A 16336-nucleotide genomic window follows, 5' to 3' on the forward strand; every position below is an offset into this window, starting at 1 on the left:
TCCAAGTGACTTGGTAACGCTTTCACTCCGGCAGCGCCGCTGTAACGCGCGGAAGCGGGTGGCATCGATTCTCCAGCTCTCGTAACAGAGCCAGTCCTGCCTGGGTGTGTAACACCAGGCCTGTTTATCTCCTAAATTTAGCTTTTCCAGCGGGTTGGCACCGCTGTGAGCCTCATAACAAGCACCAGAACTGGGTCGCACCCTCCGGCGTGCCGGCTGGACTGGCACAATTAGGAGCGCTGTCACCCTGAGGGAGAGGCACATCCTCTGTCCCAGCACTGCTTCCCACAGCCTCACAGCTGGAGGTGGGGGTGTTTTCATCTAAATCCTCTTGAAGAAGCTGTGCAATGTATTTTTATGATGTCCCTGCAGGCTGAGCTGCCTGTGGCGGGGGTATGGTGGAGCCCAGCCTGGGCAGGCAGCTGTGAGCTGAGATGCTTTGTCTGTGTGTCAAGCTGGGCACGGTCTCAGGGCTCTGGGTGAGGTGGTGACAGTCATTCCAGCAGCTGCCCACCCACTGTGCACGGGTACCTGCCAAGGCAGGCTGTGCTTGGGAAGCTGAGCCATTTCTGTGCCTGTTCCTAGAGTGAATTTGGGATCCAGCTGGTGTGTGACGTGCCAGCTCAGCATTTCTCAAAACCAAGGTCAGAATCTGCCTCTCACCTCGCAGCTGACCCGATAAGCAACCTCCTTTTTTTAGCATCTGCAGAGTGCTTCTGTGAAAACTTAGGGTCTTTGTTGTATATACTGGACTTCTCTTGTTTAGTATTTTAAAAATAAACCGCAGGCTTCTGGCAGCCCGGCTGGAGTAAGTCAGCACACACACAAAAGATGAAAAAAAAAAATTTAAGCCAAGAGTCTTGTTTCCATATGGGATCAGAGGATTATCTTTAGACCCTGGAAGCTGGAAGAGGCCCTTTCTTCTCCATCCCACTCCATCCCTCTCCTGCCAGCCTGCTGCTAAGCCTTCTCACGTGCATGTCTGTGGCCACCTGTGTCTCACGGGACAAGGGAAAAGGTGCAGCTGGAAGCAAAAAAGAAAGTGGTTTTATCTACCCAGACCAGCAGGTGTGGAAGAGGCAGCTCCTCCTGTGTGGCCCTGGGCTGTGGCAGTTTGTGCATAGCCTGGGGACTGGGAGCTGCTGGAGGGGACAAACCCACTGCCACCCCCAGAATGTCAGTGATCCAGGGGCTGGGCAGGGGCCTGCCACAGTCACAGACATGAGCTGGGTGTATTCCAGCTGTGCCATGACACAGATTGTTTAGCAGAAGCCTACCCAGTTCCCAGAAGGATGTGATCTCCCAAAATAGGCTGTTTTGATGGAGAAATGCAGACATGCAGTGTGCTGGGTGCTCTTGGGAGGTTATTTCTGTAAACCCCACTGCTGTGCTTCCAGCAGGATGCAGTAGCATCTTCTGCATGTCTGGAGACTCATGGTGGGGAGGGAGTCCTTGGGTTTCATGGTGGGGGTGCTGACTCTGGCTTGGGGCAGGCTGGTGGCACCCCAAAGAAAATGTCACCTCATTTCTCCTATTTTTTCCCTCCTCGATGAACTCAGAGAGGACACATCTCCAGCTGCTCACAGGGCAGCAGCAAATGGGTGAGAAAGTAGATTAGTAAATCGCTAAAGCAAAACCCTCCATGTGTTTTCCACCTCTATAATGTCCTCAGTGACATGTGCAGCTGGAAATGGCTCTTGGCAGGAGCATCCCACATCCCTGCTCTCCTGAGTGTGGCTGCAGATATTTCAGCAGATATTTCAGCAGCCTCGTCAAAGCAGTGCTTGTTGGACATTGGTTCCTTGTAGATATTAGGAACCTCATCTTAGTTAAAGCAAACAAGTATGTGCAGCCTCCCAGGCTGCCTGCCTGCATCAGCCCCCTGACATTCCCCTTCCTAAGGGATCCTGACACAGCTTTAAAACCCCTGTACCCAAAGCCAGGGGAAAACAGTTGATTTTTGGAAGCTGGCACTGATGTATTTCATTGATAGAGGACAACTGACCTTACAGAACAAGGAGTTTTGATTTTGGAGGGTGACCCCAGTCCAGGGGAAGGGCTGTGGAGCTGCTGCCTGAATTTTCCTATTCCCTACCAAACCATCTGAACTTCTGTGCTTGCTCCTGTGCAGGAATGAGGTGCAACTTTCTTAGGAAGTTAAAAATTTGGTTTCCAGAAAACACCTGCACATGCACATGGCTTCATCAAACTGCTCTGCTCGTCCAGTGGGTATAGAGGTCAAGGAGCAGAAGACTGGTGGGAACTCTTGATTTTCCCACATGTCATTGAAATCCTGAACATCTGTGGTAAAGTACAGACTCACCTGGATTGGACAACACCTTACTTGGCTTTTTCTTTGTGAAACCTTTTTTTGTTCCCTCTTTTTACTCCCCCAGACAGGGATGATGCAGCCGTGGGCTCATTCTGCAGGTCCGCATGTGCAACCTCTGCTTTGTCTGGTTTTCACTTGCTATCTGTATATGCACATTTTTGGTGTGATCCTTTTTGTACTTTGGCGAAGAAAAAGGCTATGAACAGCTCACAGCCCTGAAGAGGGTGAAATGGAGATGGGTTTTAGCAATTTTCTGTGCTTTTGGCTGTTGCAGGGAAGCCTGACCATCAGGGCTCCCAGAACGCCTTCGTCACCTCCTTTGTACTGTGGGAGGTTTGCTCATTATCTGGTTTCTGCTTCGTTTATAAAAGAAGCTGTAATTGTGGCAGCTCCTTGCCATAAAAGCAGAAAGACATTTTCTGTGAAGGAAAGTGTACATGCAGCTTTTATGATCCTTTACAGTACTTCTTCTGCCTGCTTTTCTTGCCTCCTGCCCTTTGTCCAGCATAATTTCTGTGCCTGCCTGCCGCTCAGCGTGACCACCCCTGGCTCAAACCTCTTCTCTGCACCTTTTAGATAGAAAAAGTTGGGCATCCTCCTTGTCAGTCTTGTTGAGTGAAGGGAAGACAGACCCCAAATCCCCCCATGTAGTCAGGTGTTCCAGTTCCTGCCTCTTCCCTCAGAGCTGCCAGCCCAGTAGCAGATGCTCAATCTGCATCATCTCAGGTAAGGTTTTGGACTAGGGAAGTGATCCTTGTCCATCTGTCTGTGACTGAGGTGTCCATCTGTAACAGGAAGTAATGCCCAATCTGATCACTTTGAGGCACACATGCCTGTTCCTATAAAAAGCCGGAATGACCTCAGATGAGATACTGTATTTTTAACTATGAAGCATTCCTACTAAGTGCCCTTTCCTGTTTATTTTTACCAGGACATTGTTGTAATGACTGCAGACTTACTCATTTCATTCCCAAGGCTGGAGAGCAGCACTGAATTAGTTTCATTCCGAGATTTTGTTGTACAATCATTTTCCAGAGACTGATATATTCAGAAGCCAAAGCGGGTGCATTGCCCAATGAGGAGCATTACTTTTCTTCCTGTATCCATTAAGCTTTGGCCACTGATGTGGATGTGAGTAGATCCATATCTGGAAGGACTTTCTCAGCCTCTCTCCTCCAGCTCTGTAGAAATTTGTGGAGCAAAAGGCTGTGAGAATCTTTGAGCACTGGATGCAGGGCTGGTGTGTGTATCCCAGCACTGGGCTTTGAGGCTGCAGGAAGGGGAGGGAGCTGCCCTGGCACGCAGATCACTGGATCTGAGATGACTGAGTGTTCACTCGGCTTTTGGGGTCCTTTTCTTGCATTGAACAGATGAACAGATACCGTGGGGCACATGGTTACACCATCCACACCCAGAGGAACCCCAGTGTGACACCAGAGGGTCCAGTGGTTGTGTTTAACCCTTCAGGCTGTTGTTACCTGTTGTGCCCGTGTGTTGAACATCTCATCCCTGGGCAGAGGGGAACAGAGCCCGAGTTACATAAAGATCACATTGTCCCTCTCTATTGTTGCTGCCACGACAGCAGCATCACAAACATGCGTGTCCTCAGTGGGAAATGTTCCCAGGGGAGCTTAACACGGAGCCTGGAACATGATCTGTCCAACTGGGAGAGGACAGGAGGCCCTTCCAGACGAAATCAGTGCTTTGCTGAGCATGGCCAGTGCAGCCAGTACCTCTATTCCAACCACCTCTCACTCCTCTGTGAAGGAGTATTGGATTTCTCTTGCATTTTGTGCTCTCTGAGGCAGATTTATTTTCTTCTCCCCCCTTCCCTGTCCCCCTCCCATCACAGCTCCTGGGGGAATGATGAGCGGGTACACGCTGTCCAGAGGATGGGTGTGTTGGGACTCCTTATTAGCAGACTTATTCTAGAGAATTAAACCCTAATTTCACAAAAGGGCAGCAAGATAGAGGCTGCAGCTCTGGGAGAAGCTGAGTTGGCTTTGTGTGTTGTTTGCAAATAGCACAAGAAGTCCTGGTCTGAGCCTGCTGCTCCTGGTCACTGGGGTATTGTGACCAAAAGAGTAATTGCTGTGTTTCTTTTCTATTTAAAACAAAAATTACGAAGTCATGTTCAAGGAAACCAGCCATGACTCCTCTACCATGCTGTCACTTGTGCCTCCACTTGTTTTTGGTTTCAGGCAGGGCTTTAAAATGTTCCTATTCCTCTTCCACTTCATCTTTTTACCACCCCTCTGCAAAGTGTTCCTCTGCGCTGCCTGTCATTGTTTCTCCCTGAGTTAATTGTTGTGTGTAATTGTGACCTACTGCAGGACGCTGCCTTGCTCTATTAGAGAGAGGTGCTAATGAAGAACATTGGGTACCACATTACAGGAGAGCAAGGCTCAGCTCTCTGGGACGTGTACTTGCTGTACTGTTACTGCCAGCCTGGCAGAAATGGTGTTTTTGTCTCATCACTCACTGGCTAATGATTGTAATTTTTACTTGCTGGGAAACTCTGGATATTATGGACTTCATTAACAGATACATGAGATGCTACCAGACCTGCATAAGGGGGAGAGAGGAAGAAAACAACCCCTGCGTGGAGGCAATTTTGTTATTTATCTGTAGCAGTAGAAGGGATGCAGAATTAGTGTGGGATTCAGCAGTGTGGCTAATGAGCTGGGCTGAGCTGGAATCCAAGCAAACCTATTAAGGAGAGCAAACTGCAAAGATGATGCCCAGTCCTGAAAACCTTCACATCAAACACAGGATCCAGGCAGTGCTGGGATGGCTCAGCTGCTTTATCTTCCTCTCTGTGGGGCTGGGTGTTTTTGTGCTGCTGGGTTTGTGTCTCTGGAGGCTGCTGCTTGCTGTCACCCACAGCCTTTCTCCATCCCCTTCTCTCCTGCCAGCTCCCTCTTACTCATACATTGGGTGAATTGGAGCTTCAGATTTAATCTTTAAGACAACAGAGCCAGAGTATTTTCACTCCCATGAGCCACAGCTCCTCGAGTAATTGTCTGAATTGAAATATTGCAGCATCCAGCCCTAGTTTTCAATTGCAGGCAGTGTGACATCTGCAGGTTGGGCTGGCTGGGGACACTGGCTATTCACAGTGGTACCTGAACCTGTATCTGCAATTAAATACAGGTCATACAGGAGAGAAAGAAACACCTGATTTAGCTGACACCTCCAGTATTGCTTTACACAGTCTCTGCAATGAATCAGAGGCTGCAAGTAATGTCAGTTTTTAGGTGACCTCAATCTCGTTTTACCTGGAGCCTGTGAAGGCTTGTTTCAGTTCAGGAACAGGATATTTCCTACACAGCACACTCTGGCTGAAGACTGAGCATTTGCACTCCACCTAGAATAACTGCTTTTTAATCAGGCTGACCTTATTTGCAACGGTGATAGCAATTGGAACTGGAGGTTTGCAGCAGCGTTGGGAAGCTTTGAGGAGCAGAATAGATGCTTCATGATGCAGATAAAGCTTTATCTCCACATTTTGAACCAAACCCAAGGCTGTGAAGTGAATTCAGAGGGACTTGACCTCAGCACTGTGATCCTTTGGGATCCAGGGCCTCGTTTGGAAATAACGCAGCCGAACTGAGGGGAGAAAGTAAAAGGTCTTGAAAAAAAAAAAAGGAGAAATGTTTATCTTGTAATGTGGCATTTGTACTGAGTCCTTGCTGACAGTGTGGTGCAGCAAAGAGCTTGTCTTCCTAAATTCGTGCCAGTTCAAACATCGTCAGTGCTATTGTTGGATCGCTTTGTTTGAAAATGGGTCTGTTGGGTAGAGGGCCTGATTCAATGAAAGCAGCTGTGTAGAACACTTCAGGCTCTTCCTCTGCTTTGCTTTATTTAGGGCTGCATGAGTACAAGCAACAGGAAAAAAATCCCATGCAAATACAGGATGTGATGTGGGCAGAATGTTCTCAGTCACTCAGGAGACTGGCACACACCTTTGCTTCTGGTTTGTTTATGAAAGTGCCTGCCATGGGCTGCCTGTTTCCAATCTGTTTGCCTCAAGGAAAACACTCTGAGCTTCAGAGAAACGTGTGAAAGTACAAGGCTTGTGGTTTTCTGGATGGGGACTGTGTGCAGTGGGAAGCTGAGTGTGGGCCAAGTCATCTGGGCTTGGAAGATGAAAAGAAATCTGGAAAAATGCTTCACCGTCCTGCTCACGAGATGCTCATCTGGCAGCGTTGCCTTCCCTCTGAGCTCCAGCAGAGCCCCACATATTTGTGTAGGGGCAGTTTCTACCTTTCCCTAATGTCAGGAGATTATTTTATTTGATTGCATTCCTGGTTTGGAAGAGCTGGGTGTGTCCCAGCTGCTCCCCGTTCCCCCATGCAGCCCGCGTCCCTCCCACTGTTGGGCCATCCCTTCCATGGCCCAGGCTGGGACTGGAAAGGTCCTTCCCCATCCCGTGCTGTGCTCTGGAGAAGTCATTATTTCACAAATAGTTTTTCCATGGGATTTGCTGGCTGGGAAAATGGGGTTGGGCTGAGGCTGATTGCCTGTGGTGGGAGCACATTGCTCTTCCCCTTCAGTCTCGGGGAGCTGATCATAAGGGCTCCCCATGCCCACTCTCAGAATTAATTAACACAGCTAGTTCTGGGTTATTGAAATCACCTGCCTTCAGCTTCCAGCTCTTTGGACATAACTCATGAGCTCTTTGCTTTGAGGAGAAACTGTTCGGATTTTGTGTTGGAAATTGCTAGCAAATACAGCCCATATTCTGTGTCATTTTTGTTTTTATTGAAGAGGAGAGGATGTGGCTCATGGAACATCGATGGACCCAGGCTGCCTTGGCACACGCTAAGCAAGGGCTTGTTTTCATTGCAGCCAGCTAATGAGATCCTACTTTGACAAATCACATAAGCACTATTAGAGAAATGAAATTTTTTATCTCACTCTTCATCATGAGTGGATTCAAGGTAAAGGCTCGTGTGGAGGTAATCTGGAGGGATAACTCTGAGGTAAAGCGTACCTAGTCTTTATGAAACCCTTATCTGTTTACCTGCAGACTTGTTTTGTTTCCCCAGCTCAAGGCTGCTAGCTGAGGTGACCTGTGTCGTTTCAGTCCAATTACTTTCACTAGGCATGGGTGCAGGGAGGGTTGTTTTTTAGGCTAAAAGTGGTGGAGGCAGGCTGGGTTGCTTCAATGTCCTTCCGCTTCTTTACAAGTGGAGTCACTTTATTCTTCTCCCCATGTCAAAGTGCTCAGACTGGACCCTGTTGACCTTCTCACTGGCAGCATTCATGAGGACAGAGTCACTACAAGAGCCACTCCAGCTTATGCTTCATCCTCTTAACTTGCTGGTTTGGATGATGGGGACTGTAGACAGTGAGGGTTTGTCATGCTGTCTCATCTCACTTCAGCTTTTTGGTTTTGGAAGGCAGCCCACCTTGCTCTCTGCTTCTAGGTAGTTCTCTTCTTCAGCACTTGGATGTTCTCCTTTTTTTTTTTTTTGAAGCCCTTTGTGTGTTCCAAACCCCATGTTCCACTGTGAGAGCCTGCAAACGTGGTTTTTCCCTCTGTGCAGCTCTTTGTCACCTGGGTGTGCAGCCCCAGTGTTCCAGCTGGCTGTTCCTCACCTCAGTGTCCTTGCACAGCCAGGCCACACATCGCCTTGTCTCTCCAAAATCCCTCTCCTGTTTCTTTTGGCTGGAACAAACAACAAACCCCCCATCCAGAGCCAGTGGAAGGCAATGGAAAAATCCTCCTTGCGTCAAATGGACGCCTTCCTTTCCAAGCTGAGAGCCCTTGGCAGGCGTGGAGGAGCTGAGCTGTGCTGCTCAGCTGTGGCTCCCTGACAGCTCTTACTGCCATCACACCAGTGAGGGGAATGGGAAAGGGGAAAAACTTAACTGGTGCAGCTTGCTGGGGAGATCTGGATGAGCCAGCCTGTCCCCATCTCCTGGGACACTTGCCAGCCCTCAAACCTGGGTGCTTGGAGCCTCCAGGCCCTGCCATGCTCTGCCTCCACCTGCATGGGCTCACACTGTCACCTGTTGTCCCCAGTGCCTCTTGCTTGCCTTCAAACCATCTCTGGGTGCATCTTTTCTTGGGGTATTGCCATGAAAAAGCCTTTACAAGCTCCATGGACACAGTCCTCAGCCTGGTTTGCCTCACAGCTCACACGAAACCATTAAGATGCTGCTTGTCTCTTCTCATATCAGTTCAGTGTTTTAATTGCATGAACTGGAAGCTGCTGCTCCAGTACTTGGTGGGGGAACTTCACAAGGCTTTAATCATTTGCTAAAAAGCTTTCAGGCTGCATTACCATCTGTAATGGAGAGCCTGTGAGTTGAGAAACCTTCAGAGAAGTAACTCAGTCTCTGCATCAGGTAGTCCAAAGCTGCCACAGTTTTTCCTAGTGCAGGCAGGGAGCAGCTAAGCAAAGTGGAGCCCACTGGGATGCTGGCAGGAGCTTGGCAGCTGTGAGCAGCTCCTGCAAGGCTCTGTGCTGGCAGGAGGGGCTCAGAGCCTCATGGTGGTCTCCTGGTCACCGCAAGTGCCAGCTTCTCATCCTGGGCAGTGTCCAGCGGGGGTGGCTCAGCCTCCAGCTCTGCAGTGTCAGCTTTCCATGGTTTAGTGCTTGCAGAGGTGAGGGGTGATGCTCCCACCCCACCAAAGGGACAGCAGGTGGGATAAAGGCTGCTGGATGATCTGCTGGCCCCAGTGGAGGTGCACAGCTGAGAGCTGGTGGTTCCCAGCCCAGAAGAGGTGATGGGTGGTGAATGCCTGAAGGACTGGCCTGCTAAAGGCTGGAGGAGGGAAGACACCCAATGGTGCCCGTGCTGGGAATCACTGACCAGCGATGGGCACTGGGGTGGGCACACAGGAGCCCCCAGGGTCTGCCAGGCCCTGCCCACGGGGTGGCTTTGGGGCTCCTGTGGGTTGAGCACCCCTTCCCAGGGCCATGTGCCCACCAGGGCTGGCCTGGTGCTCCCACCAGCACTCAGGGAAGGAGTTTTGTGCTTTGTGTCGGAGGCACCGCTGTGCTGGGAACGTGACTGCAGGGAGGTGACAGCTAATTGCTGCAGCGAGTCAAGGACTGTTTAAGCAGCTAATTAATTCCTCCTAATCAGCCCTTGATCTGTTGAAAACTGCATGGCATTATCTCCTCTGCTGCAACACCTTGATAATTCCTGTCTGAATGGCCTTCACGGAGAACATATTTAAATAAACTCAATAGAGATTTCAGACAGATAGCAACTATAATTACCAGCTTGTACAAATTAAAACCGTGGTTTGTTCTGTTCTTTTCCTCCTGCCTTCGCTGCCCAGAGCTCCTGCTAATCATGTTCCTGCTGCCAGTGGCACGCAGGTCCCCGGGGCATTTTCTGCACATGCCTTTGGAAAGCCTGTGCCTGGTGCTGGGGTGGGCTGATGTGGCTGCACATGGGCACATGCCAGCCTCAGGTGGTGTCATTCCTGTGCCTGGGGCTCAGTGCTGTCCTGGTGAGCTGCAGGAACAGCCCCCACACATCCCATGGGGTGGCCATGCACGATCCTCCCCAGGAGCAGCCCTGCAGTTTCCCCTCCTGCCTTTCCTAAGCTTTGCAACCTCCTGGAAACACAGAATTTTTCTCGCCTAGGAGAGACTCACTCAGCCAAAGTGATGCAGGCTGTCAGGGGGGCCACAGTGCCCACCTGGTGCTGTTGGTGCTCCCCTTGGGCGCTGCTCTGTCTGCTCTGGGTGCTGCTGGCTGCAGTGGGGCTCGAGCCCTGAGTTAGGAGGGATAAGGTCAGGCCATACTCATTTCCTCCCCAGCCACTTGGGACAGCCAGAAAGGCTGGCTCCTCTGGCATTTGGCAAAGGTCAGCCAGCCCCAGTGCTTGCATTTCCATTCCAGCCAGCTCTGCTTCCCTGCCTGCTCTTGGGAGCACCAAAACCAGACCCTGGGTGCTCAGGTCTATCTTTTTCCTCCCTGTCTTTAAATCAATGTCATATCTCTGAGCAGGGTTGTTTTCCAGCATCCAAGCAGTGACAGAGAGCAGAGAATGTCCTTATGCTTTAATGAGGGATTACAGGGAATCAGAGAGGGAAAAATGGATTTTTCGTAACAGGAGCAGGTCGATGCCTCTGGTCTCTGTGGGTGCAATAAGGGTAATATCAGGTTTCCTGCTCTTTCAGCAGGTCAGGAGCCAGCTGGGGCATGTCTTTCCCAGTGGGAGATGCTCACATGGAGCCACCTAAGCCCAGAGTCAGGGATTCTCCTGCCTTAGCACCCCAGGGGAGAACTTATCCCATGGCTGGCCTAGGAGAAGTCAGACTGAAGCAGAAATTTATTCACTTGGAAGAAATTCCTTACTATAAGGATGGTGAGGCCCTGGCACAGGTTGCCCAGAGAAGCTGTGGCTGCCCCATTCCTGGGGGTGTCCAAGGCCAGGTTGGAGCAGCCTGGGATAGTGGAAGATGCCCCTGCCCATGGCAGGGGGTGGAATGAGATGAATTTAAGGTCCCTTCCAACCCAAACCCCTTAGTGGTTCTATGACAACAAATTTGCTCAGGTCAGTTTTGTCTGAAGGTTTTTATTGAGTTGGGTCTGAATCACCCATATATCCAGGGTTTGCCCTATGAACTTGCATCCTCTTGGGACTGGGGCTCAGATGTGCCCTGGAGAGCTCATTGTTCTTCCTCTGCACTTTTCATGGAATTTCTGACTTATGGGCCCCTCAGCAGGGTTCCTAGACCTCATGGGATGGGGAAAAATCCTTCATGCTGTCAAATACTGTGAGATGGGTATGTAAAGGGAGGACACCCTGTACACTGTCATCTTTTCTCCATCCCAGACTTGGACACTGAATATTTCCATGCCAACAGTTTGTCCAGGGCAAGGGCATCCCCAGAAATGTGCAGAGCATCTCCCTGGTGGATGATGGGATTTTGGAGGATGTAGGCCCAGCCCATCAATCCTGCTCCCTGGAGAGCTGGGAAGCAGACTTTCACCTCAATCCTCCTGTGCCTCAGTTTCCCTTGATTCAAAAGGAGCTGCTAATCCATCCCAGGCTCCCAGGAGTGCCACAAGGCTAAATTCACCAGTCCCTGCACGTTTTTCTTTGGGTACCATGGTGATGGGGCAATGTGAGGACATAAAATGACTGATTTGCATTGAGATGCAAGGTGTCCCTTTGTCCTGAGCCTTTGGGCTATCTGGTTTCCTTGCCCATCTCTGGGACGAGCCAGATATAGCAATGGAGTCACATGAAACAGCACAAAGGCTTTAATTCAGAGCTGGGACTGAGCAATTAAAATGTAGCGTGTTCAGAAGGCAGCTTCCCTGGATGGCAGACAAAAAGAATCAATTTCCTTCAAACAAATACTAAATATTAATGAGAGGCCATGGTCTGCCATGCACACAGAGCTGGAAAGAGCATTTCCCGTTGATCGCTGCGGAGGCAGGTTCCTGAGATGAAATTGCTTTTTGAATGGTTATTTGTGGCCTTTCACGAGGTGGCTCGTGGTTTGCCTACCCAAAAAAAAACGGAGAAGGAAATGCAGAGCATTTCCATTTTCCATCAGGGCAGGCACTGGGGATGTGTGCCTGTGCTTTCATTTTTGTTTACGCACTTGCCCGAGTGGTTGGGGAAATGTCTTGGATCGGTTACGTAGAAATCAGCCCCAAATTTACGTCTAGAAGGAAGCAATTCCCTGGGAACATCAGCCAGCTGAGCCTGCCCCCAGAATGGCCTGCCAAAGGCAGAACATGGGACCCAAGAGCATCCCTGGCTTTGCAGCCACATCCGCTCATTGATTTATTTCAATAACGAGCATTGGGGGAAACATTAAAAAAAATTACTTGCAGCCCTCACCAAGTATCCTAAAGTGAAAGCAGAGTTCTGGGAGCTTCAGAAGAGGAATTTTTTCTATTGCTTTGACCCTTGGGTAAATCAGGAAACGTTGTATTAACTCCATTTCCAAACTTGGAGTTGGAAGAAAAATAAAAATGCTCCTCTCTCTCCTTTTCCAGGACGGACAGCCCTGACATGGGGCTTGCTCATGGTCAGCACAGTGCCCACCTTAGCTGGGAGGGCAAACAGCACACCAGGAATGGGTGCAGCCTCCTGGGAAACTGCTGGTCTCAGCCCTGCTCTGTCCCACACACAGCCATGGAAGATGCTAGAAGCATTTTGCATCCATCACACAGTAAATAATAACACATCAGCTCACGATTTTATAAAGCCATTAAGGCTGCTGCGTAGCTGTGGGTCGATCGAGTGCTAATATTAGCTCAAAATGACTAAAATTAGAAAATTAGAACCCAGCCGGAACTAATTAGTTGTTCAAGGAATAGAACCAGAACCGGAACTAATTAATTGTTACTGAAATATCGCCGCAGGGCCCGGTGGGTGCCGCCGCTTCCAGCCCCGCTCTGCCTCCCAGCTTTGCTTGGGATGGCTCCTGTGTGGGCTTGAAAAGGAGCCTGGGGTCCCATCTGAAGGCTGTGACAGCTAAATAAGAGTTGGCGTCTCAGTCCCAGCTGTGTGATGCAGCACACACTGGGCTGTGCTAGGAGTGATCCCATCACAGCCATGGCAGCTGCTGCCTGAAGGGCTCGGGAACACAGCCCCTCATCCCGGGATTGCTGCCCAGATGTGCCTTTCTAAAGGTGAGGGTAATTACAGTGACCGCCTCCCTGGCTCCCAGAAGCGCACCAGCTCTTCCCTCTGATCCCAGTGGCTCTGCCTTCTCCTTCTCCTTCAGCTCTGCTGCTGCTGAGGTGCTCTTCCAAGCTCCCTGAGCAAACCGCAAACGCTGCCAGAATAATTTCCAGGGAATTAGGAAGCTGGTGCAGATAACTGGCACATGGCTGCATTTTTCCATCTGTGGCTCAAGTCACCTGTATGGTCACTTCTTTTTGCTTTCCAAAGGTGGTAATGCACCTTATATTTCTTTCTCCACTCTCTCAGCACTCAAACAGCAGCTCCGATTTTAGCAGCAGCGTGACGCACGGTGTTTTAAATTCAATTTAGAATACAAACTATTTATACCAGCCAGAAAAAGGCAGTGAAGCAGCTCTCTCTGTCATGAGTGGATTTGTAATTTCAGAGCAATCATTGCATAACTAATTGAATCAGCTCTCAGCATGTGAAATCAGTGCCCCTGCTTATCAGAGGTTTTCATCGTTCCCCCCTCCTGAAGCCAGCAGTCCCCCTCCACCAGCAGCACTTTGTGCTTCTGCAGCAGCCTGGGAAGAAAGCGAGACCTGCAAAGCTGCCTTTTTCTGCTCAAATTGAGCCAATAAATTACCAAATACATTCAGAGTAGATGAAGAGCTGGGTTGCAGGTGCCCCCGAAAGCTGCCCGGGCTCCGTGCGAGGGAGTGAAGTGCATTTGGAGCTAAACAAGTGCCAGCCATGTCTGAGAAGCAAATTGGTGCCGAGATGTTCTGCTGACTCCCACTTCCTGCTTCATTGCCCAGGTGTGCTCTCTCTCTCCCTGGCTGGAATTTCAGGTCTGATGCCTGATCCAAACCTCCAGCTTGGTGCCTGGAAGTGGAGCCTGAGAGGGCGATAAACATAGCGGCAGCTTTCCCAGGGCTGCAGGAAAGGTAGAGGATAAAGTAGCTGTAAGGGTTTTTATCAGCTGGGACTTCTGGGCCTAGATTTGGTGACTGGCGTGGGTCTGGTTCTGCAGGTTTGGGGAACAGCTCCAACCATCTGTGTGCAGCAGCCCCTAGGGTGAGAGGGCACCTCCTCATTGTGGGGCGGTTTGGGAAGGGGCCCATCAGCATCTGCAGAGCAGGGAGCTGAACATGGGAACCAGGGAGAAGTGTGCTGTGAAGGATGCTGACAGCTCCCCAGGGATGCTGTGTGAGGATGTGTGAGTCCTGGGCTGTCGCTGCCAGGCTGGGGTGGGTGAGGAGGGCAGACTAAACCTGAATGGCTGCAATTGCTGAGTGCTAATGAAGGCTAAGCTGGTTAAAGTGACAGCAGTTCTCTGGGCAAAGCTGGCAGATCTTGTCTTGGGGAAGCTTGAGGGGAGCTTGCAAACTTTTCTGGATGGGCAGAGGGAGGGGTTGTTCCTGGCAGGAACTCCTGAGACTGGTTGTGGGAGATGCCACAGCCCAGAAAATGAGAGCTGAACATCCCTGTGTTGCATCCCATACTCAGGGATCTGTTTTCCTTTCAGGAGAGCAATATTAGGATCCACAGCAGGGGCCTCGTTTCTGATGGCCAGGGGACAGCCTTAGCAATGCTCTCAGCCTTGTTGGAGACATGTCCTTGTAGTCCCTAAAACTGATGTGTAGGGTGATTTCTGGTTTGTTTTTTTCTCCTTTTTTTGAGCCTCTTGAGCCTGTTTCAGCCTCTTTTTTTGGTGCTTCTGGCTGACCTCGTGTGCAAGGGCATAAGCAATGCAATCAGGATCTGGCCCAGGTGGGAGAAAGAGCTCCCATCCCCAGGCTTGATTCAGCCATGTCCCATCAGTGGCCTCCACTTGTTTCTTGCACAAAGCCACGCAGACAAAGTGTTCTGAGCGTGCAAGGCCAAGGCTGTGGGATTTGTGCTCCTGGGGCAGCGTGTTCCAGGCACCCCAACCACCCACTTTGTTTTCCCTTGTCTCTGCAGGTAGCCAGATGGGAGCACAAAACACGAGCACTCAGCCAAACCTTCGGCTCTCCCCGTGCTGCCTGTTACTGCCTGGGTGCTGTGATCCTGCTGCTGAACTGTGTGCGAAGCCACTGGTAAGGAGCTCACCCTGCTGCTGTACATCCATGGGAAGAAATGCCCCTCTGGAGTGAGGGGGAAAAGGGACATTTGCTCAGCAGTGTTAAATCCAACCCCAGTGTATTGCTTTTCCATGGTTGGATGAGTTCAGGCAGCAGCAGATTTATTCCAGGATTTGTAATAAAGATGAGGGATGCAGCAGCATGGCAAAGCCATCGGTTTCAGCGGTCGTTAAGTGTCGCAGGTTACCTTGCTCTGCTCCCTGGGGATGTTTCCTCTCTCCTGTGAGCAGCCCAGGTGGCAGGGCTGTTTACACAGGGTGGATCATATGTAACAGCAGAATTTTTTTAATTTTCTTGTAAAAATCGTAAACAAAATGAAAGCTGCTTTTAAGGAGCCACACTTTGCTGTGCAGAACAGCAGGATTACCTGTGCACTTAGCAATCAGTCTCTTGAAACTCTTATCTGCTATCTCTAAACACTACCTGTGCTAGCTAATAGTATTGAATGACTGATACACCATTCTCCATGGGAATATGTCCTTTAACGTTCCCAGTGCAGCAGAGAGGTTTTACTGCAGAAGATTTCCTCAATGCCAGCAATTTATCTGCGATCTGCTTGGCTTTATCTCCACTGCTGTTAGGAGAGACAGACTCACTAAATTCCCAGGTTCAATTATACCAGGGTCACAGCTAATGGGTTGTTTAGTACTCTGGGTAATTTCCCAGGCGCAGGGTTCTCAGGTTGGAGTTTGCACATGTATTTAAGAGCTCTGCCTTCCTGGAAATGACACCAGGACCTGCCCTTGCCCTTCTGTGTTTGTCCCAGCCACTGCTGATGGCAGAAACTGAAAGAAAGCTTGCAGTGAGCAAGGCTATAATCGAATGCAGAGGGCATGTGTGTGTGCTGCTGATGTCTTAGTGACACAGCAGGCTTGGATTTTGCTGGAGAATGTCTCGACAGTCTCTTGCACAAATTACATAGTCACTTGTTGTCTGGGAAGCAATGCAAAGCCTCGTCCTTGCCTTTAATTAAAAACACAGCTGGTGGAGGGACAATCTTCATTTCCAGTGGTCCTGCTGGCTCCTGGGTCAATGAGGCTCGTGGGTCACAGCAAGGCACTGAGTGGGAGCTGCTGGGAGAGGCAAAGTGGCCTCGTGTGCCCTGGCACTGTGTCACACTTTGCCCCTTGCAGAGCCCTCAGAGCCCCACCAGGGCTGGCTCTGCTCTGTGTCATGAGTCTGTGGGGACTGTGGGACTCACTGGGTTTGGCTCAGCCCAGCATTTGGGCCCTGAAGGAAACAGCAAGGTCAATCCAG

The 16336-nt window shown here is 50.2% G+C and overlaps 1 protein-coding gene across 2 annotated transcripts in view; it reads left to right on the plus strand.

Annotated features, from left to right (window-relative positions):
* The window catches only part of PEMT (phosphatidylethanolamine N-methyltransferase), a 42239-nt gene that overhangs the window by 7594 nt on the left and 18309 nt on the right, over positions 1-16336 (plus strand). For both annotated transcript variants that reach the window (XM_030958142.1, XM_030958141.1), the window contains exon 3: positions 14919-15034. In XM_030958142.1, the coding sequence (XP_030814002.1) occupies positions 14919-15034 (116 nt within the window). The remainder of the gene's footprint in view (positions 1-14918; positions 15035-16336) is intronic.

Source organism: Camarhynchus parvulus, chromosome 14 (genome assembly GCF_901933205.1).
Source record: "Camarhynchus parvulus chromosome 14, STF_HiC, whole genome shotgun sequence".
In the NCBI taxonomy this organism is placed as follows: Eukaryota; Metazoa; Chordata; class Aves; order Passeriformes; family Thraupidae; genus Camarhynchus; species Camarhynchus parvulus.